General features: G+C 42.7%; 1 protein-coding gene across 2 annotated transcripts in view; it reads right to left on the minus strand.

Annotated features, from left to right (window-relative positions):
• Window positions 1–6,982: 6,982 nt before the first annotated feature.
• Window positions 6,983–27,901, minus strand: part of C1H4orf33 (chromosome 1 C4orf33 homolog) — a 297,289-nt gene continuing 276,370 nt past the window's right edge. Inside the window, exons 7-8 of one of the 2 annotated variants that reach the window (XM_056563541.1) lie at window positions 25,045–25,098; window positions 6,983–7,373 (exon numbers count right to left, since the gene is read on the minus strand). In XM_056563541.1, the coding sequence (XP_056419516.1) occupies window positions 25,050–25,098 (49 nt within the window). In that variant the 3' untranslated portion in view covers window positions 6,983–7,373; window positions 25,045–25,049. Of the gene's footprint in view, window positions 7,374–25,044; window positions 25,099–27,901 lie in introns of those variants that run through there. The other variant, XR_008890867.1, reaches the window with a different exon arrangement.

Genomic DNA, 27,901 nt, shown 5'->3' on the forward strand with positions numbered 1-27,901 from the left:
TAAGCCAACATTTTAGCTCATGTGCAAAATGCACCAGAAAACAGGTGCATGTGAAAAATTAGACAAATTTATAAATGGACATGTCAGAATAGTAAATTCAGCACAAACATAGGCAGTTTGTCTGAAACTGTGGTAGTGCAAAGGTAGACAGTTTCAGTAAATTCCCCCACATTGTATGTAAGCAAGAATGTTACTGATTCACTGACAGCAATGGAAATAAACCAGAAAAAACAACCTTTAACCCCTTAAGGACGCTGGACCTAAATGTACGTCCTGGTGCGGTGGTACTTACCGCACCAGGACGTACATTTACGCCCTGTACATAACCGCGGGCATCGGAGTGATGCCCGGGTCATGCGCGGCTGATCCCGTTTGCAGATGGCAGCCAGGGACCCGCCGGCAATGTCCGCCATTAACCCCTCAGATGCCGGGATCAATACAGATCCCGGCATCTGCGGCAGTATGCGTTTTCAATGAATGATCTGATAGCCCGCAGCGCTGCTGCAGGGATCCGATCATTCAGAACACCGCACAGAGGTCCCTGTCACGATTCGGATAGCTGGATGTGGATCCTCTGTGTCAGCGAGGGATTGGCGTGGACCGTGTCGGTGGACCGGTTCTAAGTTGCTACTGGTTTTCACCAGAGCCCGCCGCAAAGCGGGATGGTCTTGCTGCGGCGGTAGCAACCAGGTCGTATCCACCGGCAACGGCTCAACCTCGCTGACTGCTGAGAAGGCGTGGGACAGAAGGACTAGACAGAGGCAAGGTCAGACGTAGCAAAAGGTCGGGGCAGGCGGCAAGGTTCGTAGTCAATGTGGATAGCAGAAGATCTGGAACACAGGCTTTGGACAACACTAAACGCTTTCACTGGCCCAAGGCAACAAGATCGGGCAAGGAAGTGCAGGGGAAGTGAGGCAATATAGCCAGGGAGCAGGTGGAAGCTAATTAGGCTAATTGGGCCAGGCACCAATCATTGGTGCACTGGCCCTTTAAATCTTAGAGAGCTGGCGTGCGCGCGCCCTAAGGAGCGGAGCTGCGCATGCCAGGACATGACAGCCGGGGGCCGGGACAGGTGAGTGACTTGTGATGCGATTCGCGAGCGGGCGCATCCCGCTATGCGAATTGCATCCCCGCCGGCAATGTCAGTGCAGCGCTCCTGGTTAGCGGGTCTGACCGGGGTGCTGCAGAGAGAGGAACGCCGTGAGCGCTCCGGGGAGGAGCAGGGACCCGGAGCGCTCGGCGTAACAATACCCCCCCCCCCTTAGGTCTCCCCCTTTTTTTTGTCCGGCAATCGCTTCACGTGGGACGAGGACACTGGGAGCGATTGTAGGGTTTCCCCAAAGGCAGGCAGTTCAGCAGGAGTGGGAATGGGGAGAGAGGGCAGAGGGTGAAGCTTGGCACGGGGCAGAGTGTCACCAGGACGGGGCTATGAGGAGGCACGGCACAGTCCTGATAGGCCTTGGGGAGATCTTGCAAAGGAGGAGACACTGAGGCCCGACAGATGGGACTGGGAGCAGAGGTGAGGCATTTCTTACGGCAAGCCGAACCCCAATTCTTGATCTCCCCGGTGGTCCAGTCAAGGGTGGGAGAATGATGCTGGAGCCATGGCAGACCGAGGAGGACTTCAGAGGTACAGTTGGGAAGGACGAACAATTCAATCTTTTCGTGATGGGGTCCAATGCACATTAAGAGGGGTTCTGTGCGGTAACGCACAGTACAGTCCAACTTCACTCCGTTGACCGAAGAAATGTAGAGCGGCTTGACGAGACGGGTCACCGGGATGCAGAACTTATTCACCAAAGAGTCCAGAATAAAATTTCCAGAAGCACCAGAGTCCAAGCAGGCCACGGCTGAGAGGGAGGAGTTGGCAGAAGGAGAAATCCGCACGGGCACAGTGAGACGTGGAGAAGCAGACTTCGTACCAAGAGACGCAACACCCACGTGAGCTGGGTGCGTGCGTGCGTTTCCCAGACGTGGAGGACGAATAGGGCAATCCACCAAGAAATGTTCGGTACTAGCGCAGTACAGACAAAGATTTTTTTCCCTACGGCGAGTCCTCTCTTCCTGGGTCAGGCGAGACCGATCCACTTGCATAGCCTCCTCGGCGGGAGGCACAGGGGTAGATTGCAAAGGATACTGTGGAAGAGGTGCCCAGAGATCAAGGTCTTTTTCCTGGCGGAGCTCCTGGTGTCTCTCAGAAAAATGCATGTCAATGCGGGTGGCCAAATGGATAAGTTCTTGTAAGTTGGCAGGAATCTCTCGTGCGGCCAGCACATCCTTGATGTTACTGGATAGGCCTTTTTTAAAGGTCGCGCAGAGAGCCTCGTTATTCCAAGATAATTGAAGATTTTCCTAGCTTTAGTAACGGAAAATATAGATTTTATGAAAGACAGGAGGCGAGCATTATTGCATATCTTTCTTTACTGCAAAATTGATAGCAGCAACACACGTTTTTTAAATAAAGTATATCAAGAGAAAAAACTTAGACAGCATACAGGTAAGCTGTCACAACCTAGTATGATACAGGTATGCACAGCCAATAGGGATACAGCATATGGGATATAAGGTCCAGTAAACTGTCAATCATCCTCTTTCTTTGTGATATAATACATCCATAACAGTCAGATCAAATATAACTGGAACGAAGACGTGGAACTCAGAAGTACGGAAGTTGTCATCATGCAGGGCAAGTTGGTAGGCTTTGTACTCGTCTGTCAGCGAAACAGTTGAACGAAAACTTGGCACATAAACAAGGAAACAGCTAAATATATTGCAAATGAACGTAGATGTTTCCGGATGGCAGAAGAATCAGTAAGCTGAAAAAGAACAGAAAACAACACATTAAGGGATGGGTTAGGGAGGGATAATGCTCGCCTCCTGTCTTTCATAAAATCTACATTTTCCGTTACTAAAGCTAGGAAAATCTTCAATTTTATATCAGACAGGAGGCATTCGCATTATTGCAAGTTTAAAGCTACAATGCATACAAACAATATATACATGATTATAGCAAATCAAAAGAGAGACATAGCTACATGAGTGTCAGGTCTATAATAGAAAGTTTTGAAGGTGGATTCAGAAGACCAATTCGCCGCTTTGAGTAGATCTGAAAGTGAGCCCCCTGACTGAATAATTTTAGTAGAAATCGCACTTCTAGCAGAATGTACCCCAAAGAGAGAAGTGTCAATATGTGCAAGGGACATGACTTGTCTGATCCATCTAGCTAGGGTAGCAGAAGAGATGGGAAGGTGTGGTTTACAATAGGAGATAAGAAGTTGAAATACGGATGAAGATCTGATGGATTCCGTTTTAGCCTCATAAGATTGAAGACATCTGACCACGCAGAGTTTAGCATTATGAGGAAAGGCAGGGTAGAAAATTTCTTGAATATTAGTCTTAGTACGTCTACGGATTTTAAAAATAACTCCATGCGGTAAGTATTGACGAGAAGAGATATCAAGGGCCTTGACATCAGATATCCTCTTGATGGATATTAAGCAGAGAAGGGTAGTAAGTTTGAACGATAAGTGTTTCAAGGATAAAGAATCGTTATCATCCCAAGAGACAAAAAGATCTAAAATCAGGTTAACGTCCCAGGTAGAATGATATTTAGGTGTAGGTGGCCGTTTAAGGCGAATGCCTCTGAGTAATCTACAGACCAAAGGATTCTGACCTACAGGAAAAGAATTAATGGGATCATGATAAAAAGAAATAGCTGATCTGTATAAATTAATAGTACGATAGGCCTTGCCTGCATCAAAAGAATTCGAGAGATAATTTAAGATGTGAGGCAGAGGTGCAGAAACAGGATCCAAATCCCGTTGTGCGCACCAATCAACCCAAAATTTCCAGGCTGATCGGTAAGCAGTCCGGGTTCCTGGAGCCCAGGCTTCAGAAAGGATAGTTCTAGTTGATGAAGAAAATTCTGGGTCAAGTGAGAGTGACCCGAAATTAACCATGCCACCAGAGGAAGTTGACTCGATAATATGAGGGGATGAGGGTTGCCGGAGGGATCCAGTAGAAGATCTGGAAACAGAGGGAGAAGTCTCGGGAGGTCTAAGATCATACTGAGGATTTGGGGGAACCAAGCTTGGGTTGGCCACCAAGGGGTGATTAGGACTAGAGTCGATTTCTGTACAAGTGTTTGAATCAAGACTCTGGAAATTAGGTTGAAAGGGGGGAAGGCATACAGGGTTTGAGTTGGCCAAATTTGGAGAAAAGCATCCACCCCTGATGCTTCGGGGTACGGGCGCCAACTGAAGAATTGAGGAAGTTAACGATTGAGACGAGATGTGAATAGATCCAGATAAAGAGGGCCCCAGAGAAGGTTGATTTGTTGGAAAATATTGGGGTCCAGTTTCCAATCGCTGGAATCCACAAGATAGCGAGAATTTCAATCTGCTACAGTATTGGACAAACCTGGGAGATATTCTGCTTTTAGGGTAATGTCCCTTTCCAAGCAGAAATGCCAAATTTCCTTTGATATGTTGGCCAAAAGTTCTGATTTTGTTCCTCCTAAGCGGTTTATGTATTGGACAGCGGAGATATTGTCCATGCGTAGGAGAACTGAACAATGAGACATGTCCTTGATGAAACTTCTGATGGCAAAGAATCCTGCCAAAAGTTCCAGACAGTTGATGTGAAGACAAGTTTCCGAATGGGACCATTTGCCTCCCGTTGTAAGGGATCCGAGCCGAGCCCCCCAGCCTAAGAGGCTGGCATCCGACTCTAGGACAATGTCCGGTCTGGAAAGGAAAATTGTTTTTCCATTCCATTCCTGAATATGTTGAAGCCACCAAATCAATTCCTCCTTGGCTTCTGTTGAAAGGATGATTTCGTCCGAATAACCGAGACCCTCTTGAAGGTGTTGAATTTTCAAATGTTGAAGGGCTCTGTAATGTAACGGGGCCGGAAATATCGCTTGAATAGAAGGAGATAGAAGACCCACTATCCGAGCGATCACACGCAGGGATATAAGATTCTTGTTGAGTAAAGACCGAATCTCTTTGCGAATGGTCTTTAACTTTTTTGATGGAAGGCTCAGCAGGGCGGATTGCGTATTGATTAGGAAACCAAGAAATTCTATTTCTTGAGAAGGTAAAAGTATGGATTTGTCGTAATTGATTACAAAGCCCAGAAAGGATAGAAGTGATAATGTCCATTCCATATGAACGTAAGCTTGTTTGCGAGAAGAAGTCATGATGAGGATATCGTCCAGATAAATAATCAGACGAACTCCTCGGGCACGGAGTGAGGCTACGACAGGCTTCATGAGTTTTGTGAAGCACCAAGGAGCTGAAGATAGACCAAATGGAAGACAAGCAAATTGTCATTTCTTGTTGTCCCAAATGAATTGAAGGAATGATTGGGAGTAATGATGAATAGGGATGGTAAGATAGGCGTCCTTGAGATCTATTTTTATAAGCCAATCTCCCTGTATTAGTAGATCTTTTAAAAGATGGATACCTTCCATCTTGAAATGACGATACTGAACATAATTGTTCAGTAGTTTGAGATTTATTACGGGTCTGTGACCTCCGTCTTTTTTCTTCACCAAAAAGAGGTTGCTGACAAAGCCCGGAGCATGTAGGGGTACCTGCACAATGGCTTTTTTGGATAACAGATCTAACACTTCTGAGGCCACTAGTTTTTGATCTTCCTTCGAGAATTGAATGGGGGGAGGAAGATAAGTTTGGAAAGGAGGGGAAATGAACTCTATGTGATACCCCTTTACTGTGGAGAGTATCCACTGGTCTGAAGATACTGACTCCCAATTTCGGGAAAAAAGAAGGAGTCTTCCACCCACTGGAGGATGGAAAGAATTGAGGGGACTTACCTGTTGGTCTGGATCTGGTTGAGCCTCTGTGGCCTCTGGCTCTCCAAGGACGGCCTCGGGTGGGAAAGAACGGGGTGGGTTGAGTGAGTGGAGGAATGTATGATGTCCTGTCAGGTTGTTGTTGTTGTTGGGGGCCTCTATATTGGTTACGGAATTGATTGGACCGGCTGGGAAAACGGCCCCGGCTTTTCCCAGCCCTGCCAAAAACCTTATTGGCAAAAACTTTTTTGAGAGAGGATTGGGCTTTTTCTAGACTAGAAAAGAGACCTACATATTTGGAAATCTCTTTGACAAAATTGTCGCCAAAAAGAATGATGCTGGAGCCATGGCAGACCGAGGAGGACTTCAGAGGTACAGTTGGGAAGGACGAACAATTCAATCTTTTCGTGATGGGGTCCAATGCACATTAAGAGGGGTTCTGTGCGGTAACGCACAGTACAGTCCAACTTCACTCCGTTGACCGAAGAAATGTAGAGCGGCTTGACGAGACGGGTCACCGGGATGCAGAACTTATTCACCAAAGAGTCCAGAATAAAATTTCCAGAAGCACCAGAGTCCAAGCAGGCCACGGCTGAGAGGGAGGAGTTGGCAGAAGGAGAAATCCGCACGGGCACAGTGAGACGTGGAGAAGCAGACTTCGTACCAAGAGACGCAACACCCACGTGAGCTGGGTGCGTGCGTGCGTTTCCCAGACGTGGAGGACGAATAGGGCAATCCACCAAGAAATGTTCGGTACTAGCGCAGTACAGACAAAGATTTTTTTCCCTACGGCGAGTCCTCTCTTCCTGGGTCAGGCGAGACCGATCCACTTGCATAGCCTCCTCGGCGGGAGGCACAGGGGTAGATTGCAAAGGATACTGTGGAAGAGGTGCCCAGAGATCAAGGTCTTTTTCCTGGCGGAGCTCCTGGTGTCTCTCAGAAAAATGCATGTCAATGCGGGTGGCCAAATGGATAAGTTCTTGTAAGTTGGCAGGAATCTCTCGTGCGGCCAGCACATCCTTGATGTTACTGGATAGGCCTTTTTTAAAGGTCGCGCAGAGAGCCTCGTTATTCCAAGATAATTGAAGATTTTCCTAGCTTTAGTAACGGAAAATATAGATTTTATGAAAGACAGGAGGCGAGCATTATTGCATATCTTTCTTTACTGCAAAATTGATAGCAGCAACACACGTTTTTTAAATAAAGTATATCAAGAGAAAAAACTTAGACAGCATACAGGTAAGCTGTCACAACCTAGTATGATACAGGTATGCACAGCCAATAGGGATACAGCATATGGGATATAAGGTCCAGTAAACTGTCAATCATCCTCTTTCTTTGTGATATAATACATCCATAACAGTCAGATCAAATATAACTGGAACGAAGACGTGGAACTCAGAAGTACGGAAGTTGTCATCATGCAGGGCAAGTTGGTAGGCTTTGTACTCGTCTGTCAGCGAAACAGTTGAACGAAAACTTGGCACATAAACAAGGAAACAGCTAAATATATTGCAAATGAACGTAGATGTTTCCGGATGGCAGAAGAATCAGTAAGCTGAAAAAGAACAGAAAACAACACATTAAGGGATGGGTTAGGGAGGGATAATGCTCGCCTCCTGTCTTTCATAAAATCTACATTTTCCGTTACTAAAGCTAGGAAAATCTTCAATTTTATATCAGACAGGAGGCATTCGCATTATTGCAAGTTTAAAGCTACAATGCATACAAACAATATATACATGATTATAGCAAATCAAAAGAGAGACATAGCTACATGAGTGTCAGGTCTATAATAGAAAGTTTTGAAGGTGGATTCAGAAGACCAATTCGCCGCTTTGAGTAGATCTGAAAGTGAGCCCCCTGACTGAATAATTTTAGTAGAAATCGCACTTCTAGCAGAATGTACCCCAAAGAGAGAAGTGTCAATATGTGCAAGGGACATGACTTGTCTGATCCATCTAGCTAGGGTAGCAGAAGAGATGGGAAGGTGTGGTTTACAATAGGAGATAAGAAGTTGAAATACGGATGAAGATCTGATGGATTCCGTTTTAGCCTCATAAGATTGAAGACATCTGACCACGCAGAGTTTAGCATTATGAGGAAAGGCAGGGTAGAAAATTTCTTGAATATTAGTCTTAGTACGTCTACGGATTTTAAAAATAACTCCATGCGGTAAGTATTGACGAGAAGAGATATCAAGGGCCTTGACATCAGATATCCTCTTGATGGATATTAAGCAGAGAAGGGTAGTAAGTTTGAACGATAAGTGTTTCAAGGATAAAGAATCGTTATCATCCCAAGAGACAAAAAGATCTAAAATCAGGTTAACGTCCCAGGTAGAATGATATTTAGGTGTAGGTGGCCGTTTAAGGCGAATGCCTCTGAGTAATCTACAGACCAAAGGATTCTGACCTACAGGAAAAGAATTAATGGGATCATGATAAAAAGAAATAGCTGATCTGTATAAATTAATAGTACGATAGGCCTTGCCTGCATCAAAAGAATTCGAGAGATAATTTAAGATGTGAGGCAGAGGTGCAGAAACAGGATCCAAATCCCGTTGTGCGCACCAATCAACCCAAAATTTCCAGGCTGATCGGTAAGCAGTCCGGGTTCCTGGAGCCCAGGCTTCAGAAAGGATAGTTCTAGTTGATGAAGAAAATTCTGGGTCAAGTGAGAGTGACCCGAAATTAACCATGCCACCAGAGGAAGTTGACTCGATAATATGAGGGGATGAGGGTTGCCGGAGGGATCCAGTAGAAGATCTGGAAACAGAGGGAGAAGTCTCGGGAGGTCTAAGATCATACTGAGGATTTGGGGGAACCAAGCTTGGGTTGGCCACCAAGGGGTGATTAGGACTAGAGTCGATTTCTGTACAAGTGTTTGAATCAAGACTCTGGAAATTAGGTTGAAAGGGGGGAAGGCATACAGGGTTTGAGTTGGCCAAATTTGGAGAAAAGCATCCACCCCTGATGCTTCGGGGTACGGGCGCCAACTGAAGAATTGAGGAAGTTAACGATTGAGACGAGATGTGAATAGATCCAGATAAAGAGGGCCCCAGAGAAGGTTGATTTGTTGGAAAATATTGGGGTCCAGTTTCCAATCGCTGGAATCCACAAGATAGCGAGAATTTCAATCTGCTACAGTATTGGACAAACCTGGGAGATATTCTGCTTTTAGGGTAATGTCCCTTTCCAAGCAGAAATGCCAAATTTCCTTTGATATGTTGGCCAAAAGTTCTGATTTTGTTCCTCCTAAGCGGTTTATGTATTGGACAGCGGAGATATTGTCCATGCGTAGGAGAACTGAACAATGAGACATGTCCTTGATGAAACTTCTGATGGCAAAGAATCCTGCCAAAAGTTCCAGACAGTTGATGTGAAGACAAGTTTCCGAATGGGACCATTTGCCTCCCGTTGTAAGGGATCCGAGCCGAGCCCCCCAGCCTAAGAGGCTGGCATCCGACTCTAGGACAATGTCCGGTCTGGAAAGGAAAATTGTTTTTCCATTCCATTCCTGAATATGTTGAAGCCACCAAATCAATTCCTCCTTGGCTTCTGTTGAAAGGATGATTTCGTCCGAATAACCGAGACCCTCTTGAAGGTGTTGAATTTTCAAATGTTGAAGGGCTCTGTAATGTAACGGGGCCGGAAATATCGCTTGAATAGAAGGAGATAGAAGACCCACTATCCGAGCGATCACACGCAGGGATATAAGATTCTTGTTGAGTAAAGACCGAATCTCTTTGCGAATGGTCTTTAACTTTTTTGATGGAAGGCTCAGCAGGGCGGATTGCGTATTGATTAGGAAACCAAGAAATTCTATTTCTTGAGAAGGTAAAAGTATGGATTTGTCGTAATTGATTACAAAGCCCAGAAAGGATAGAAGTGATAATGTCCATTCCATATGAACGTAAGCTTGTTTGCGAGAAGAAGTCATGATGAGGATATCGTCCAGATAAATAATCAGACGAACTCCTCGGGCACGGAGTGAGGCTACGACAGGCTTCATGAGTTTTGTGAAGCACCAAGGAGCTGAAGATAGACCAAATGGAAGACAAGCAAATTGTCATTTCTTGTTGTCCCAAATGAATTGAAGGAATGATTGGGAGTAATGATGAATAGGGATGGTAAGATAGGCGTCCTTGAGATCTATTTTTATAAGCCAATCTCCCTGTATTAGTAGATCTTTTAAAAGATGGATACCTTCCATCTTGAAATGACGATACTGAACATAATTGTTCAGTAGTTTGAGATTTATTACGGGTCTGTGACCTCCGTCTTTTTTCTTCACCAAAAAGAGGTTGCTGACAAAGCCCGGAGCATGTAGGGGTACCTGCACAATGGCTTTTTTGGATAACAGATCTAACACTTCTGAGGCCACTAGTTTTTGATCTTCCTTCGAGAATTGAATGGGGGGAGGAAGATAAGTTTGGAAAGGAGGGGAAATGAACTCTATGTGATACCCCTTTACTGTGGAGAGTATCCACTGGTCTGAAGATACTGACTCCCAATTTCGGGAAAAAAGAAGGAGTCTTCCACCCACTGGAGGATGGAAAGAATTGAGGGGACTTACCTGTTGGTCTGGATCTGGTTGAGCCTCTGTGGCCTCTGGCTCTCCAAGGACGGCCTCGGGTGGGAAAGAACGGGGTGGGTTGAGTGAGTGGAGGAATGTATGATGTCCTGTCAGGTTGTTGTTGTTGTTGGGGGCCTCTATATTGGTTACGGAATTGATTGGACCGGCTGGGAAAACGGCCCCGGCTTTTCCCAGCCCTGCCAAAAACCTTATTGGCAAAAACTTTTTTGAGAGAGGATTGGGCTTTTTCTAGACTAGAAAAGAGACCTACATATTTGGAAATCTCTTTGACAAAATTGTCGCCAAAAAGAAGACCCTCTGAGGGGTTAGTTGATACTGAGTTGGCCAAGTGTGTCAGCTGAGGGTCTAGTTTTAGCAAAATAGACCGTCTTCTTTCTGTGCAGAAAGATTTGTTAATGTTACCATAGATGCACATAGCCCTCTGCACCCAACCTCTCATGGTAGGTACATCAATTGGTTTACCAGAAGTGGCAGCTTCTTCGGTAATATCAAGCATTTTGGCCAATGGACCCAATAGGTCTAGAAATTTATCCTGAACGGACTTAAAACTACGATCAATACCCTTTTTTGGTTTTTAAGAGATATTTGATAAGGATGGGATCCACCTCAGGAGTCTGAGAGGATATGGTGTTGAGGGTTGGTCTTGGGCACTCAGCCCGTAATTTCTTTCTTTCTTTTTTGTCCAGGCTTTTAGTTAAACAGGAGGAAATAAAGTTATCCACTTGGGGATTAGTCGACCATTCTCCAGATCTAGGGTGGGAGATTTGGGAGGGGTCAAAAAATGGGAATCCTAGAGAATCCAAAATAGTGGACATAGACGTATTAGGTTCCTCAACATTAGTATCACTTCCCTCTGAAATATTGGGGTTATAAGAGGGGTCTACACAGTCTGAGGATTCAGAATAATCATCATCATCAGAATCATGGGATTCAATATATGAGTCTGGTTTAGAGCGTTTGAAGGCTCTCTCACCCCGTGCGTTAAGCTCTTCCTCTCGGGTAGAGGGTAATAGATGTGACTTAGAGACATCTGCGTGAAAATTGCAAGAAGGATGTGCCACGTCGAAATCTGGCACCATATGATGGGATGGAGGATTATCATTATAATGTCTTTTGGAAGCACTTTTTTGGGGTTGTTTACCTTTAGTCTGGACTTTCTGGGAAGAAAACTGTGTTATGGACTGGGCAACAGATAAAGCCAAAGTATCTTGCATGGAGGCCATGGCAGCAGAAACTGCGGTCTTTACAGACCTAGCAACAGACTGGTCAACTATCTCTTGAATTTGGTCAGATAATCCGACATTTATGTCTCTGGAGATAGATTGATCGGAGGACATCTTGTAAATATGTAAATAATTGTTTATATATATATATATATATATATGTCTAATATAAGTAATAAATAATGAATTTAATACATTTTTTTTTCAAAAAATATAGTATATTTTTTTATAGATATGAGGTAAAATATATATAGATAATTTAATAATAAATATATATAAATTATATAAATATATAGGGGTTAAATTTAATGCAGGCAATTAATTGAATATAACTATAGACTTATTATAGTAATGGTAGGGATAATGTGAGGTAAAAAATGAGAGAAAACAATGCCTATTAATTAATACAGGTAACTAAGAGGAGCTGCAGTGTCCTAAAAAGGACGCTAGGGGGCAGCACAGTATGGAAGAAATTTAATCAGAGTACTGAGGGTGTCAGCGGAGGTCCTGTCAGTCAGAGGAGCGGTAGCGAATGAGGGAAGAAGGGCGGGAACAGACTAATTGAGGACCAACTATCCGAAGTCTCGCGATATCACCGGAAGGGAGCTGCGTCACAGAAACAGGGCAGACGAGAATACAGTGGCGCGAGCACGTCGCGAGCGCGAACTTCCGTGAACGGCGCGAAAATGCCGGTGCGAGACAGCTGAGATAATATGAGAGAGGTAATTAATATAGAAACTATTAAGTTGATGGGAGAAGGTAGAAGAAGAAGGGCATAAACAATAGTAGGACTGAAGGAGAAAGTAGTAAGTTAGTAGGAAATAGGGATACCGTATATTCCAATAACCAACCTAAAGTAAATGGTCATATATGAAATAATTAAAACGGAATGAATAATAATTAATAATAATTAATAATTAATAATCAACTCTGTATAAATTGAACACTGATACTCATCTGAACACAACAGAGAGCAGCAAAGAAAGAGGATGATTGACAGTTTACTGGACCTTATATCACATATGCTGTATCCCTATTGGCTGTGCATACCTGTATCATACTAGGTTGTGACAGCTTACCTGTATGCTGTCTAAGTTTTTTCTCTTGATATACTTTATTTAAAAAACATGTGTGTTGCTGCTATCAATTTTGCAGTAAAGAAAGATATGCAATAATGCGAATGCCTCCTGTCTGATATAAAATTCTGAAGCGAGAGTACGAAATTGGATGGCGTACTCGCCTACTGAAGAATTACCCTGCACCAGGTTCAGCAGGGCAGTCTCGGCAGAAGAAGCTCGGGCTGGTTCCTCGAAGACACTACGGACTTCAGCGAAGAAGGACTGGACTGTGGCTGTGGCAGGATCATTGCGGTCCCAGAGCGGTGTGGCCCAAGACAAAGCCTTTCCAGATAGAAGACTCACTACGAACACCACCTTAGACCGTTCTGAAGGAAATTGGTCCGACAACATCTCCATATGCAGGGAACATTGAGACAAGAAGCCACGGCAGAGTCGGGAGTCCCCATCAAACTTGTCCGGCAGGGACAAGCGGAGGCTAGGAGCGACCACTCGCTGCGGAGGAGGTGCAGGAGCTGGCGGAGGAGATGGTTGCTGCTGTAGCAGTGGCAGAAGTTGCTGTAACGTGGCGGTCAACTGCGACAGCTGCTGTCCTTGTTGGGCAATTTGCTGCGATTGCTGGGCGACCACCGTGGGTAGGTCAGCGAGACTTGGCAGCGGCAGCTCAGCGGGATCCATGGCCGGATCTACTGTCGCGATTCGGCTAGCTGGATGTGGATCCTCTGTGTCAGCGAGGGATTGGCATGGACCGTGTCGGTGGACCGATTCTAAGTTGCTACTGGTTTTCACCAGAGCCCGCCGCAAAGCGGGATGGTCTTGCTCGAGCGGTAGCAACCAGGTCGTATCCACCGGCAACGGCTCAACCTCGCTGACTGCTGAGAAGGCGTGGGACAGAAGGACTAGACAGAGGCAAGGTCAGACGTAGCAGAAGGTCGGGGCAGGCGGCAAGGTTCGTAGTCAATGTGGATAGCAGAAGATCTGGAACACAGGCTTTGGACAACACTAAACGCTTTCACTGGCACAAGGCAACAAGATCCGGCAAGGAAGTGCAGGGGAAGTGAGGCAATATAGCCAGGGAGCAGGTGGAAGCTAATTAGGCTAATTGGGCCAGGCACCAATCATTGGTGCACTGGCCCTTTAAATCTTAGAGAGCTGGCGCGCGCGCCCTAAGGAGCGGAGCCGCGCGCGCCAGGACATGACAGCCGGGGGCCAGGACAGGTGAGTGACTTGGGATGCGATTCGCGAGCGGGCACGTCCCGCTATGCGAATCGCATCCCCGCCGCCAATGTCAGGGCAGCGCTCCCGGTCAACGGGTCTGACCGGGGCGCTGCAGAGAGAGGAACGCCGCTAGCGCTCCGGGGAGGAGCAGGGACTCGGAGCGCTCGGCGTAACAGTCCCCTCACCTGCCTCTGTCCGGCTCCCGGCGTCTTCTGCTCTGGTCTAAATTCGAGCAGACCAGAGCAGAAGATAACCGATAACACTGATCTGTTCTATGTCCTATACATAGAACAGATCAGTATTAGCAAACATGGTATTGCCATGAATAGTCCCCTATGGGAACTATTCAAGTGTAAAAAAAAATATATAAATTAAAAGTAAAAAAATAGTGAAAAATCCCCTCCCCCAATAAAAAAGTAAAACGTCCGTTTTTTCCTATTTTACCCACAAAAAGCATAAAAATCAATTTAATAGACATATTTGGTATCGCCGCATGCATAAATGTCCGAACTATTAAAATAAAATGTTAATGATCCCGTATGGTGAACGGCGTGAACGTAAAAAAAATTGCTACTTTTTCAATACATTTTATTTTAAAAAATTGTAAAAATGTATTAAAAGTTTTTTATAAGCAAATGTGGTATCAAAAAAAGTACAGATCATGGCGCAAAAAATGAGCCCTCATACCGCCGCTTATACGGAAAAATGAAAAAGTTATAGGTCATCAAAATAAAGGGATTATAAACGTACTAATTTGGTTAAAAAGTTTGTGATTTTTTTAAGCACAACAATAATATAAAAGTATGTAATAATGGGTATCATTATAATCGTATTGACCCTCAGAATAAAGAACAAATGTAATTTTTACCGTAAATTGTACGGCGTGAAAACGAAACCTTCCAAAATTAGCAAAATTGCGTTTTTCTTTTTAATTTCCCCACAAAAATAGTGTTTTTTGGTTGCACCATACATTTTATAATATAATGAGTGATGTCATTACAAAGGACAACTGGTCATGCAAAAAATAAGCCCTCATACTAGTCTGGTGATGAAAATATAAAAGAGTTATGATTTTTAGAAGGCGAGGAGGAAAAAACGAAAATGTAAAAATTAAATTGTCTGAGTCCTAAAGGCCAAAATGGGCTGAGTCCTTAAGGGGTTAAAGGGGTACTCCGCTGCTCAGCGTTTGGAACAAATTGTTCTGAACTCTGAAGCCGGCAGACGTCATAGTGGACCTCATGACATCATGCCCCAACTCCTTAATGCAAGTCTATGGGAGGGGGCGTGATGGCTGTCATGCCCTCTCCCATAGACTTGCATTGAGGGGACAGGGTGAGATATCATTCGGGGGGCGGGGCTATGATGTCACGAGCTCCCAGCGCCGACTCTAGCGTTCGGAACAGTTTGTTACAAATGCTGAGCAGCGGAGTACCCCTTTAAGAGTAGGGTCACACGTGCCATATTTTTCTCCGTATTTGCTGCTGCGCAAGAACTGTGAATTTATGGAACAGTCTACCTCAGGGACTGGTCACAGCAGAACCAGTTGAAAGCTTTAAAACAGGGTTAAATACATTCCTGGAACAAAATAACATTAATGCTTAAGCAGAAAAATAATCACATCCCTGCCCCCTCATCCCATCATATCCCTTCCCTTCAATTCCTTGGTTGAACTTGATGGTCGTACATCTTTTTTCGACCATACTAACCATCTAACATTTAAGTCAATGGGTAGCAAAAAACACAGCTGACTTTGCTACCCATTGACTTCCATGGGTTCGGAAAACACGCAGGCGTAAATACCCAGCAAGATACGGCATGAGTGCCCTTACACTAAAGGTAACCTGTCTCTATGAAGTGATGTTTAATATTTCTTAAGGTGATGCTGGGGTGCATATGTATAAAAGAGTATTTCTCAAAGGACTGTGGACCACCTCCATTGCTCAGAAAATGAAATTTTTACATAAGGAAAAATAAATATTATTCAGAAACTGCTGAATAGATTTATTCAAGTAATCAAAACAGCATCACCTGCACTATTAACCTGTATATTCAGGTTACTGTGGGTGATGCTGCTATCAGTTTCCCTTTAAAGCCATTTTCTGGGATTGTAAAGTTTTTCTTATATTCTGCTGGGAAAAGGGTAAAAAATAAATCATGTTGGATTCCTCAGGGATCAGTCGTGTGTCCTCTGCTTTCTTCTCCTTGCAAATGCCCTATTGGTCAAATTATCGGCAGATTTGACTTTCAGTAAAATGTTTATGGTGATAACATCCAGTTATATACCTCTTCTCATGACATCACCCGTGCATCTTCAAAACACCAAGGATCTCTTTTTCTGAAACTGAATCATTTTTATTTTTTTTTAACTGAATGTCTTGTTTTCCCTCCCTCTGCTAACTAACCTTCATTTTAAACCAAGACAGGAGACAAGCATTGTGCTAATGTTTTCTTTACTGAATTGATAGCAGCAAACAAAGAGTTAATAAACAGTTAACAAGAAAAAAAGTTGAAGCAGTACATTAAGTCCAGTATTTAATCAGTAATGGTACAGTCCAGATGAATATAAGGACCCCTCAGGTTAAGCCCCTCCTCTTTCTTTGCTGCTAATGGTTAAGATAAGTACAGTACTTTTGCTGTATATATATATATATATATATATATATATATATATATATTTTTTTTTTTTTTTTTTTTTTTCATTATGTATATTCCATTATTGTTTTAATTCATTTTCTCAGTATATATATTTAATCCCTTGTCAATTTCTATAAATTTTCATCCTTTTCATCCCTATTTTCTCTCATATATATGCTATATACAGTATTTCTATTCTTAACTACTTTATTTACATATATTTTTCCCTGTTACTGTGTTTTTACAATTCATTGTCCAATTACCTCAGGCACAGCTCTGTGGCGTCCCTGCTTCCTGCGCTTGGACTGGTGATCAGCTACATGTGTTCAAATCACCTCAGAAATGGGCAGCTCCACACTCAAATCACCTCAGACATCTGCAGCTCCACACTCAAATCACCTCAGACATCTGCAGCTCCACACTCAAATCACCTCAGACATCTGCAGCTCCACACTCAAATCACCTCAGACATCTGCAGCTCCACACTCAAATCACCTCAGACATCTGCAGCTCCACACTCAAATCACCTCAGACATCTGCAGCTCCACACTCAAATCACCTCCGCATCTGCAGCTCCACACTCAAATCCCCTCAGACATGGGTGTCCATTTTCCTGGCACATAACTGATTCTCCTGTCAGTTGGTTACCTCACAGCTTCAGCAGCCAGAGCTTTCAGTCAGGGATCAGCTCCATTAAAAGACTGCTGCCATCTAGTGTTCATTTCAGATAACTACATTCAATATATTGTAGAAATTCATTTTGTTCAGATTTCTTTTCTTCAATTCATACTACTAATGTCATTAATTTAATAATAAATATATTAATAGCTCAAGTCAATAAATAAATAATCAAATAATTTACTAATGAATACATTATAAATAAGACTAATAAATTAATAATTATTATTAAAATTAATTCATATTTATTCCTAAACTATCAATTATATACACATATTTTACAATTACTATACAATTCTATCCCTAATTTATTATATTATTTCCTATATTTTCTCTCACATATTTTTCTATTCATAGATGGAGAACGAGGAAACAACTAAAATGTCTGAAACTCATAATTTTGATATTATAGATGAAAATCTATTACAGCCTATGGTGGACCAGACCAGTCAATAAATCTGCAGAGAAAGCAGTTCATTCTGCTATGTCTTCCATACACAATGTAAATTTCTAAATCTGTAGCCTCAGCAATGAACCATTACACATTTCATGGTTCCCCGCAAATGGGTCCAGTCACACCCTCTGAGTTGTTTTGGTCCGCAGAGGGGTGTAATGGCAGGTGGATTTTAAAAGGGTAAATCTACCCAAAAACAATGTCACCTCATGATCCTTCTGCTGCCAAACAAAAGAGAATGGCAGGGGATCAGGTTTCTATAAAGCTTTATCTAAAGGTCAATTCAAGAAGTCTCTAAGTTACCTCATAGACCCTTGGCCCCAGAGGAAGTATACCATAAGCTGGCAGCTAAGGCCTCTTTCCAGAGAAAGCCTACCTCCTTCTCTACTAGGCCCTTATAGACCCTCTGCCCTAGATGAAGTATAACATAAGTGGGCAGCTAAGGCCTCTTCCCAGAGAAAGCCTAACTCCTTCCATACTAGGCACATATAGACCCTCGGCCCCAGAGGAAGTATTCCATAAGCGGGCATCTAAGGCCTCTTCCAAAGAGAAAGCCTACCTCCTTCACTACTTCTCCTGTTCATTCCTCCTGATGAGGCTGATATTTCGGACCCAGGTGACAAATCACAATATGAGGACATTTCTGAGGAAGGAGATAATATATTGGGTGACGAATCATCTGGTCCTGTCATTCTGGATAGTTCGAGGAGTCCATACTTTGACCTGGGTGAGACTAAACACCCGCGGTTGGGGGAGTGGATTCCCCATCCACAAGTTTCAAAGTTTGCTAGTCTGTGGGTTCAGTAACCTCTTGAAAAAACGGCCGGTAACAAATTTACATTGGAGTGCCCTAGATCCTATTGATCTATCTACTCTTAAAGGTTGGGTACAATGTGATTAATGCATGTTTGGAAATGCCAATGCCTCTATATGTATGGAGCAGAAGTGATCCACTCTAATAAAACTGGATCTGCAATTAATCCATTTGGCATCTTCAGACTCTACCCCAGACTCTACCCCATCTGCTGATAATTATCTGTTATCTGGTAATTCTGATAATTACCTTAAAAAGATAAACAAATACATCAGACAACCATACAGAGGCCTTCCCCCAACCTAGACCAGATAGCTTCTCTTTACCACAGGTTTCTTATCAACCAACCCACTTCTTTATAAGCATAGGGCATCCATGGAGGGCTAGGAGCTTCCTACGATCGAGACCCCCCACAGGTAAGTGTTCCTCCATATTCTTCTCAAATACCTGTAGGAGGGAGAATAGCAAATTTTTTCCATGTCTGGTCCACAATAACTTCAGACACATGGATTTTTAACACGGTTCCAGGATATCAAATAGAATATATTTGTCCCACTGTTCAAACTCAAGTCCCTCAACCATTGGTATTTTTAAAATCAGATCACAACCTCCTTCAAATAAAAATCAAGGAACTATGTTCCAAAGGCATCATAATTCCAATACCCTTCACTACTCCTGGCTTCCTGAGCAATCTTTTCTTGGTGAAAAAGAAAGACAGAGGTCACAGACCAGTCATCAACTTAAAAATTTTAAACAATTTTGTCCTTTACCATCATTTCAAGATGGAGGGAATACATCTATTATGCAATCTATTATTACAAAACGACTGGCTGGCCAAAATAGATCTCAAAGATGCCTATCTCATGGTGCCTATGCACCCTATGTCTCTACCATACCTACGGTTTTTATGGGAAGGTCAAAGTGGCAATTCACCAGCCATTCAGTCAATCCTCAGCCCCTTGGTGCTTTACAAAATTAATGAAACCAGTAATCGCTATTTTGAGGGCTCGAGGAGCTCATTTTGTAATATATCTCGACGATATTCTCATCATGGCCAATTCTTTAAATCTCATTCATCTTCGCTTACATTGGACACTAACCTTACTTACGAATCTCGGATTTCTAATCAATCTCGAGAAGTCAGTTCTCAAAACTTCAAAAGAAGAGGGAATTTTAGGATTCCTGGTCAATACTCAGTCATACTGAGTCTTCCCCCAAGAAATTAAAAATATGTTCAATACGATCCCAATTGAACAAACAATAAGTGTCCCTACAAGCCATTGCTCGTATTGTATGATTACTTTCTGCTTCCATTCAAGCAATCTTTCCAGCACCTCTTCACTACAGGGAACTTCAAGGCTCAACATTTGAGAAATGGCTTGGTTTATTCAGATGAGATATCCCCTTATTTTAGATACCAAAGAAGAACAATGGTGGCTTCATCATATTTAGGCTTGGAATGGCAAAACCAACTTCAGTTCAGTTCTGGATATGATCATAGAATCGAATGCCAGTCGCCTGGGTTGGGTTGCTCACTGCAGTTCACTTTCCCCAGGAGGAAAATAATCCAAAGAAGAATCCCTTCTTCATATCAACTGTTTAGAACTTTTGGCGGGTTCTTTTGCTCTCAAGAGTTTTGCAGAAGACAAGTCACACTGTTGTATTCTACTGCGGATGGACAACATTCCTGTGGTACAATACATCAATCGACTAGTAGATACCAAATCAAAAATGTTAGTCAATATCGCAAAATATTGTTGGCACTTTTATCTGAATCAAAACATTATTTTGAAAGCAGAATACATCCCAGGTTTGTCCAACTCAATAGTGGACTGGAACTCTTGTTTCCTAATCGACAACAGCGATTGGAGACTAGATCCTCTTGTTTTCAATCAACTCAATTCTCTCTGGGGTCCCCTTCATCTAGACTTATTCACATCTTGTCTGAATCGCCAACTTCCATGATTCTTCAGTTGGTGTCCTGACCCAGAATCTCTGCACAGATGCATTACTTCAACGTTGGCCATCAAAGACCCTTTATGCATTTCCACCATTTGCATTAATTCCGAGAATCCTCCTGTTACTAAATTACAGAAATCGACGATTGACCTGATAACCCCTCTTTGGCCGACCCAATCTTGGTTCCCTCAGATTCTGGGAATGTCTATAGATTTTCCTTGCATCATACCAATTCATTAATCCATCCTATTAGATCTGTCAGGGAATCCACATCCTCTGATTTTGTCAGACCAATTGTCTCTAGTAACCTGGTTCATCTCAGGTCCTCAGAACCTGACTTTGATCTTTCACAATCAGCTAGAGATATCCTCTTGGACGCATAGGCTCCCGGTACCAGATCAGCTTACGGATAAGCATGCAAAATTTGATCTAATTGGCACATACAATGGGATTTGGGTCCTATACATGCATTTAGAACTCAAGTCATCAATTTCCTTTCAGATTCTTTTGATGTGGGTAAAGCTATCGTACTATTAATGTATATCGTTCAGCCATCTCTCTTTACCATGCACCAGTGCACGCTTTACCATTAGGAAAACACCCTTTAATGTGTAAGTTATTGAAAGCATTAAATATAGAAGACCCCCTGTTCCTAGATATCAATCTACTTGGGATGTCACAGTAGTCTTAAATTTGATCAATTCATGGGGAGATAATGATTCCAAACGATTAAAATTATTATCTTAAACTCACAATGTTATCATGTCTAATTTCTTTTAAGAGACTCAAACGTTAGAGCTTTAGATATTTCTCACAGACAATTTTCCTCTCAAAGAGTTATATTTTTCCATAATTAAATGAAGGCTAACCTTCGCACAGTTTTTTACCCAGCTTTTCCTCATCAAGAAAATGTATATGTTTGTTGCTTGAAACAAATGTATGAGCTAAAAACAGAAACTCTTAGGAGGCTCTTTGGCAGATATATTAAAAGCTACTTATTGGTCATCAGAATCCATATTCAAAACTTCTTATTTTAGACCTACAAATTTCTATGTCTTTATTTTAACTTTAGATTTATGATTGTATATATTTTCATTAATTTATAAGCTTTAACTAAGCATAATGTGAGTCTCCTGTCTTCTTATAAAATTGGAGATTTTCCTACCGTTGGTGACAAAAAATATAGATTTTATTAAAGACAGGAAACGAGCATTATCCCTAGCCATGTACCCAACTCTATCCATTAATGATTTTTCTTTGTTTCTTTCAGCCTAAACAAATTACAACTCTGGGTTTCAGGTTATTCCTTCTTATATAATGGATCATTCATCCTTAAGTTGACCTGCAATTGGTTCCAGTTCCGTTCATTCTGTTTTCAACACAATAACTTCAACTTTATATCATTCTCATCTACTACTTTATCAAAAAAAGAGGAGGGGATTCACCTGAGGGGTCCTTATATTCATCTGGACTGTACCATTACTGATTAAATACTGGACTTCATACTGCTTCAACTTTTTTCTTGTTAACTGTTTATTAACTCTTTGCTGCTATCAATTCAGTAAAGAAAGAATTTAGCATAATGCTCGTCTCCTGTCTTTAATAAAATCTATATTTTCCATCACCAAGGGTAGGAAAATCTCCAATTTTTGAATACACAGCCAGGAACAGATCATAAATGGAGTACACATATAAAGGAAAGACTTAGGGGGAGATTTATCAAAACCTGTCCAGGAAAAGTAGCTGAGTTGCCCATAACAACCAATCAGATTGCTTATTTCATTTTGCAGAGGCCTTGTTAAAACTGGACAGGTTTTGATAAATCTCCCCCTTAGACTTTTCCTGTTTTCAGATCCATTCCTGGCTTTGAATTCAATAACTGGAATTAAAAAGCTAAACACAGCCTAAAGCAGATATTTCCATTTCAAGGTGTGGAATTAACCACAACTCATAGGCAGCACATCTGCTGCCTTGGGGTCAGGCTAGACTCAAATCTGTCCTTCACTTCCTATATTTAAATAAAGCATTCAAGTTATACCTTATCACTGAATGAAGACCGGAGTGCTGGTTTATCTTTCCCTGTGGTGTATACAATATGAAAAGCTTGGTCAAGGCAACAACAGGATGTGTGAAATAAGCAAATGATCAGATTAGGCATTTATATCAAAAAGGTAAGTATATGGAAAAGGTAAGACGCCACAGTAGGGTTTCAGATATCATGATGGCATTGACTCTGGAGATAAAAGTAGAAAACAAGGAGATGGGGAGAACACTATTTAGATACAATATGGATCCAGACAGTAAAAGCTGGAATTATTTAAACTCTGCATACCGCGTAATAGAAGGTTCTTTTTACCAAAGTGGCAAAAAGCAACAACCCATTGCCCTCACTTTAAAACTAGAAACTAAAGAGAAGTTATCCAGGAAACTAAATAAATTAGACTAGGGGTCTGGTGAGGATCGCCAAGGGTTCCACTGCTAATGCAAATAATGCAGGAGAAAGGGGGAAAGTCCTTAATTTGATACAGATAGGCTTAGGTTAGAGGGGAGGAAGCTTAAGGTATGCTTTAGGGCTAGAAAAATGGTGGAAAGGAAATTCACAAAGGTCCCATAGAACCCCTTATGTTTAAGAACCCCAAATAGATAGGCCTTTCCTGTTTTCTTGGCGTAAATGGCCAGAGAAACCTCATCTGCACTATGCGGCTTTTTTAGAGGGGCCTGAGCTTTGGGGTTAGCTTAGGGAGGTGGGCCGAGGCCAAGAAATCATCCCCACCAAGGGTTGCTGTTTGCGTGAAGATGAGAATAGAAAGCATGAAAGGAGTCTTAGATGTGAGAAGAGTAGGAAAACGAGATGCCTGGTTTGACCTGAATCCTGTGGCCTTTGTTAATCTTTTGCCTCCACCTCCACATAGAAGCCAATAATGCACCTTTGAAATATCCAAATACACCTTTGAAATAACCAAATCCAGATGCTTCTTAGTAGTCATAATGTACTGTGCTAAAAATGGGTTGGGATGAAGTTGGTGTGTATCACAAATCTAGCTAGCTTAGTTTTGAGTTTGGCAGGGTTACATTTGAGATGGGAGGTAAGAAATATGAGTTTACCATGCTTTATGAGCCATCCAGACCAAACCAGGGTCAGAGTCTGGGGAGGCATTAGTAGTAAAATAGTGTCTACACATTAGAGACTTATTGCAGGTGATTTATCAAGGGATTTAGAGCTCTTATTTTGCTTACAAAAGTCACACAAAATGTCGCATGTGCACCTAAGCAATTTTTTTCCCCAGCTTTTGGCTGTAAGCAAAAAGCGACAAATGAGCTTACTAAAGTGAAAAGCGACAAATGAGCTTACTAAAGTGAAAATTCCATATTTCCCTCCGGTGTTGTGATTGGCTGGGAATAACAGCTGTTGGTGGGAAATATGAAGTTACAGTGCCGTAACTTCAACTTCCCCACTGGGAAGTTGGCCGGCTAGGGAGCGGAGCAAAAAGCCGTTTGCTTCCTTGGCTTCTATTTTGTTCCTAAACTACAACTCCCATGATGGGAGTTGTAGTTTAGGAACAGGGTGCCTCCAGCCGTTGCTACAACTCCCATCATTGGAGTTGTTGTTTAGATTCAGACTGCCTCTAGCTGTTGCTAAACTAAAACTCCCATCATGGGAGTTGTAGTTTAGGAACAGGGTGCCTACAGCTGTTGCTAAACTACAACTCCCTTGATGAAATCACGTTGATGACCTGCATTTATTTGGTTACTATTAATAAAATGGTTAATGAGGGCTTGTGGGGAGTGTTTTTAGGAATAAAAGTTTTTTTAAACATGTTTTTTTATTTTATTTACTTCACATGCTTAGAAGTGAAAGCTGTCTAATAGATGGCTTAGCATTATCCCTCAAAAAAGCTTGAGCTAACCTCCAATTATTACCCCACTGCCACAGGGGTGCCGGGAAGAGCCGGTATAAACAGGCCTGGTATATAAATGGTGCTCCTGGGCCTAAGTGGTAAGAGGCTGGCATTATTTAGACTGGGGAGGGCCAGTAACAATGGTCCTCGCCCACCATGGTAATGGCACGCTGTTGCTGCTTGGTTGGTATCTGACTGAGAATAAAAACAGTGGGAACCACACACATTTTTTTTTATGTATTATTTAATTACTTATGCAAAAAACATGCAAAAAAAATGTCATTCTCAGCCAGATACCAACCAAGCAGCAACAGCCTGATGTTACCAGGTTGGGCGAACACCATTGTTACTGGCCCTCCCCAGCCTAAATATGCAAGCCTGTTACCACCTAGGCCCAGGAGTGCCATTTTTGATGCTCCAGGCCTGTTGGTACCAGCTCTTCCCAGCACTCCATGGTGGTGGGTATTTGGATAATAATTGGGGGTTAGTGCTGTTATTGGGGCTAACGCTAAGCCCTAACTCAGTAATGGACTCCATCTATAAGACAGCTTCCACTATTAAGCCTGTAAAGTAATTTTTTTTAAAACACAACATGTTTGCAAAACTTTTATTCCAAAAAACACTCCCTCACAAGCCTTCTTTAACAATTTTATTAATAGAAAAAAAAAAAAAAACCTGGGTCAACGATGTAATCCACCGAATCCATAGCTGTCCTCTGCATACACGGATCTGAAATGAGAAAACAAAACATGAAAAATAGGTTAGTATATTAACGGGGAAAAAAGAGTGCTAAAAAAATATACACTGCTCAAAAATATAAAGGGAACACTTTGTACAACACAATGTAACACCAAGTCAATCACACTTCTTAGAAATCACACTGTCCACTCAGGAAGCAACACTGATTGACATGCTGTTGTGCAAATGGAACAGAAAACAGGTGGAAATTATAGTGGTTCTGCAGATGATGACCACCGACCACTTCTCAGTTCCTATGCTCTCTGGCTGATGTTTTGGTCGCTTTTGAATGCTGGTGTTGCTTTCACTCTAGTGGTAGCATGAGACGGAGTCTAAAACCCACACAAGTGGCTCAGGTAGTGCATCTCATCCAGGATGGCACATCAATGCGAGCTGTGGCACGGTTTGCTGTGTCTGTCAGCGTAGTGTCCAGAGCATGGAGGCGCTACCAGAAGATAGGCCAGTACATCAGCAGACGTGGAGGAGGCCGTAGGAGGGCAACAACCAAGCAGCAGGACCACCACCTCTGCCTTTGTGTAAGGAGGAGCAGGAGGAGCACTGCCAGAGCCCTGCAAAATGGCCTAGAGCAGGCCACAAATATGCGTGTGTCCACTCAAAGTCAGCACATTCAACTATGTAAAGACAAAAGTATTTCATACAATTAGTTCATTCATTCAGATCTAGGATGTGTTATCTTGGTGTTCTTTTTATTTTTTTGAGCAGTGTATAATCACTCATTTTTAACACAGCTGCAACTTTAGAGCAGAAAAGCCACAGAGGAGAGGAGGTGGTGTTACAAAGTGGTGTTCTAAAGTCATTTATCAGTTTTTGCTTTTGTGTGATAATAAAGTGGTATTCAAAGGTGACTTTTTACTTATGTGAGCCAAATTTATTAACCCACTGTGATAGTATGATAAATATGTCACACATAGACAAAACAAAAGCAAAAAAATTGTCAGAACTCGCTTACCAAAGCTAACAATGATAAATGTCCCCCCCCATTGTGTCCCAAACTAAAACACAGTGTGGAATATTATGGTCCGACCATGAGTTATAAATGTGGCAAGCATATAGCAGAGCTGGAAGAAAGAGGTGTGGTCAGAATCCATACTATACAGGTCTATAGTTTATTAGCTGAGGAATAATGAGTATATCACTGCTGTGCAAGGTTATGTTCTCACCAGACATTGGCCCAATCAGTATATTGCATGGATTATAATAATAAACCTCTGATTGTTCCCAGATCTTCTAAACTGAGAAGTATAAGATCTATCTAAAACAATACTGAGAACCATGTGGAGGTCTCTGCACCGGACTAAGTGGTCATAGTGTAGGGACTGCAATATGAACATTTATCTCCCCTCAGGGTCCACATGGGGCTGAGCTAAAGAGAAAAAGAAGGAGTTATGAAGGAGAGTAACCACGCCTCGGGATTTGTACCGCTCTGAATCCTAATAATAAAAAGGTGACCGAAATGAAAAATAATGAAACGGGAGATGACAAATAAAAATGGAAAAATAGAGAAGTCCCAATAAGAGAAGGTTGTTAGGACATAGCTTACAAAACCAGTATAAAGCTCAGGGCTGCATTGAGCAGCGTGTCAGCAGATGGAGTCCTCCGGTCAAGCCGGATAGATGACTGGAAATCAAAGCAAGTAGAACAGTCCACTGCAGGTAATCAGGTAGGCTGGTGGGATAGTTAGCATAATTTTTTTGAGGTGTGGTAGAGCAATGCCAATGGCACTTCACCTTAGGAAGCCGAGAAGTTTGACGAGTGATCACAGGTCTTCCTGAGGCAGGAGTGAACAGAACAATTTGGTAACAGTGGTAGAGAATTAAATAATCATCTCAGGGAGACCCCTATGACCACCAATTGGTCATGTTTCATCTCTTATTCAGAGACTGTCTGTCCCAACTCACCAACCTGTTAAGTGAAGGCAGCAACAGCTTTTGAACAACTTTTGGAGACTGAAAATTTGTGCTGGAGGGTCTAGGGGAGCATTGTCCTTTAAGGCAAGAATTGCAAAATCAGAGATATCTTTCCTTTTGAGGAGGAAGGGCTCAGTGTGCCGAGCTAGCAGGCACCATCTTGGGAGAAAGGCCTGATCTAAAAAGGTAATTGTCTAGAAAAAGGGTGGTGAAGAGTCCCCACCTTGAGTCTTTTCCTGACATCTCAGGCAAGTAAGCGGGCAGATCCCGTTGTTAAGGAGCCACTAGCAGCTGCATAATGAGTGGCGAGCACATAGCTCACATAGAATGAACAGCCTCAGTCACTCACTATATTAAAAGGTGTTGTCCGGTGAAAAAAAACTCTTAACTAATGTGTCTTATAAAACAATGAAACCTTTAATTCAGCTTCCTGCATGCATCAGTGATTAAACAGTATAGATTTTAAATGACCAGAATGAATCTCGGCACTCACGATTTCTTGATTGCAGGTTCGTGTTTATTCACACCATATACCGTATATACTCGAGTATAAGCCGAGTTTTTCAGCACGATTTTTCGTGCTGAAAACACCCCCCTCGGCTTATACTCGAGTGAACTCCCCCACCCGCAGTGGTCTTCAACCTGCGGACTTCCAGAGGTTTCAAAACTACAACTCCCAGCAAGCCAGGGCAGCCATCGGCTGTCCGGGCTTGCTGGGAGTTGTAGTTTTGAAACCTCCGGAGGTCCGCAGGTTGAAGACCACTGCGGCCTTCAACATCATCCAGCCCCCTCTCACCCCCTTTAGTTCTGAGTACTCACCTCCGCTCGGCGCTGGTCCGGTCCTGCAGGGCTGTCCGGTGAGGAGG

The sequence above is a fragment of the Hyla sarda genome, chromosome 1, assembly GCF_029499605.1.
Source record: "Hyla sarda isolate aHylSar1 chromosome 1, aHylSar1.hap1, whole genome shotgun sequence".
NCBI lineage: Eukaryota > Metazoa > Chordata > Amphibia > Anura > Hylidae > Hyla > Hyla sarda.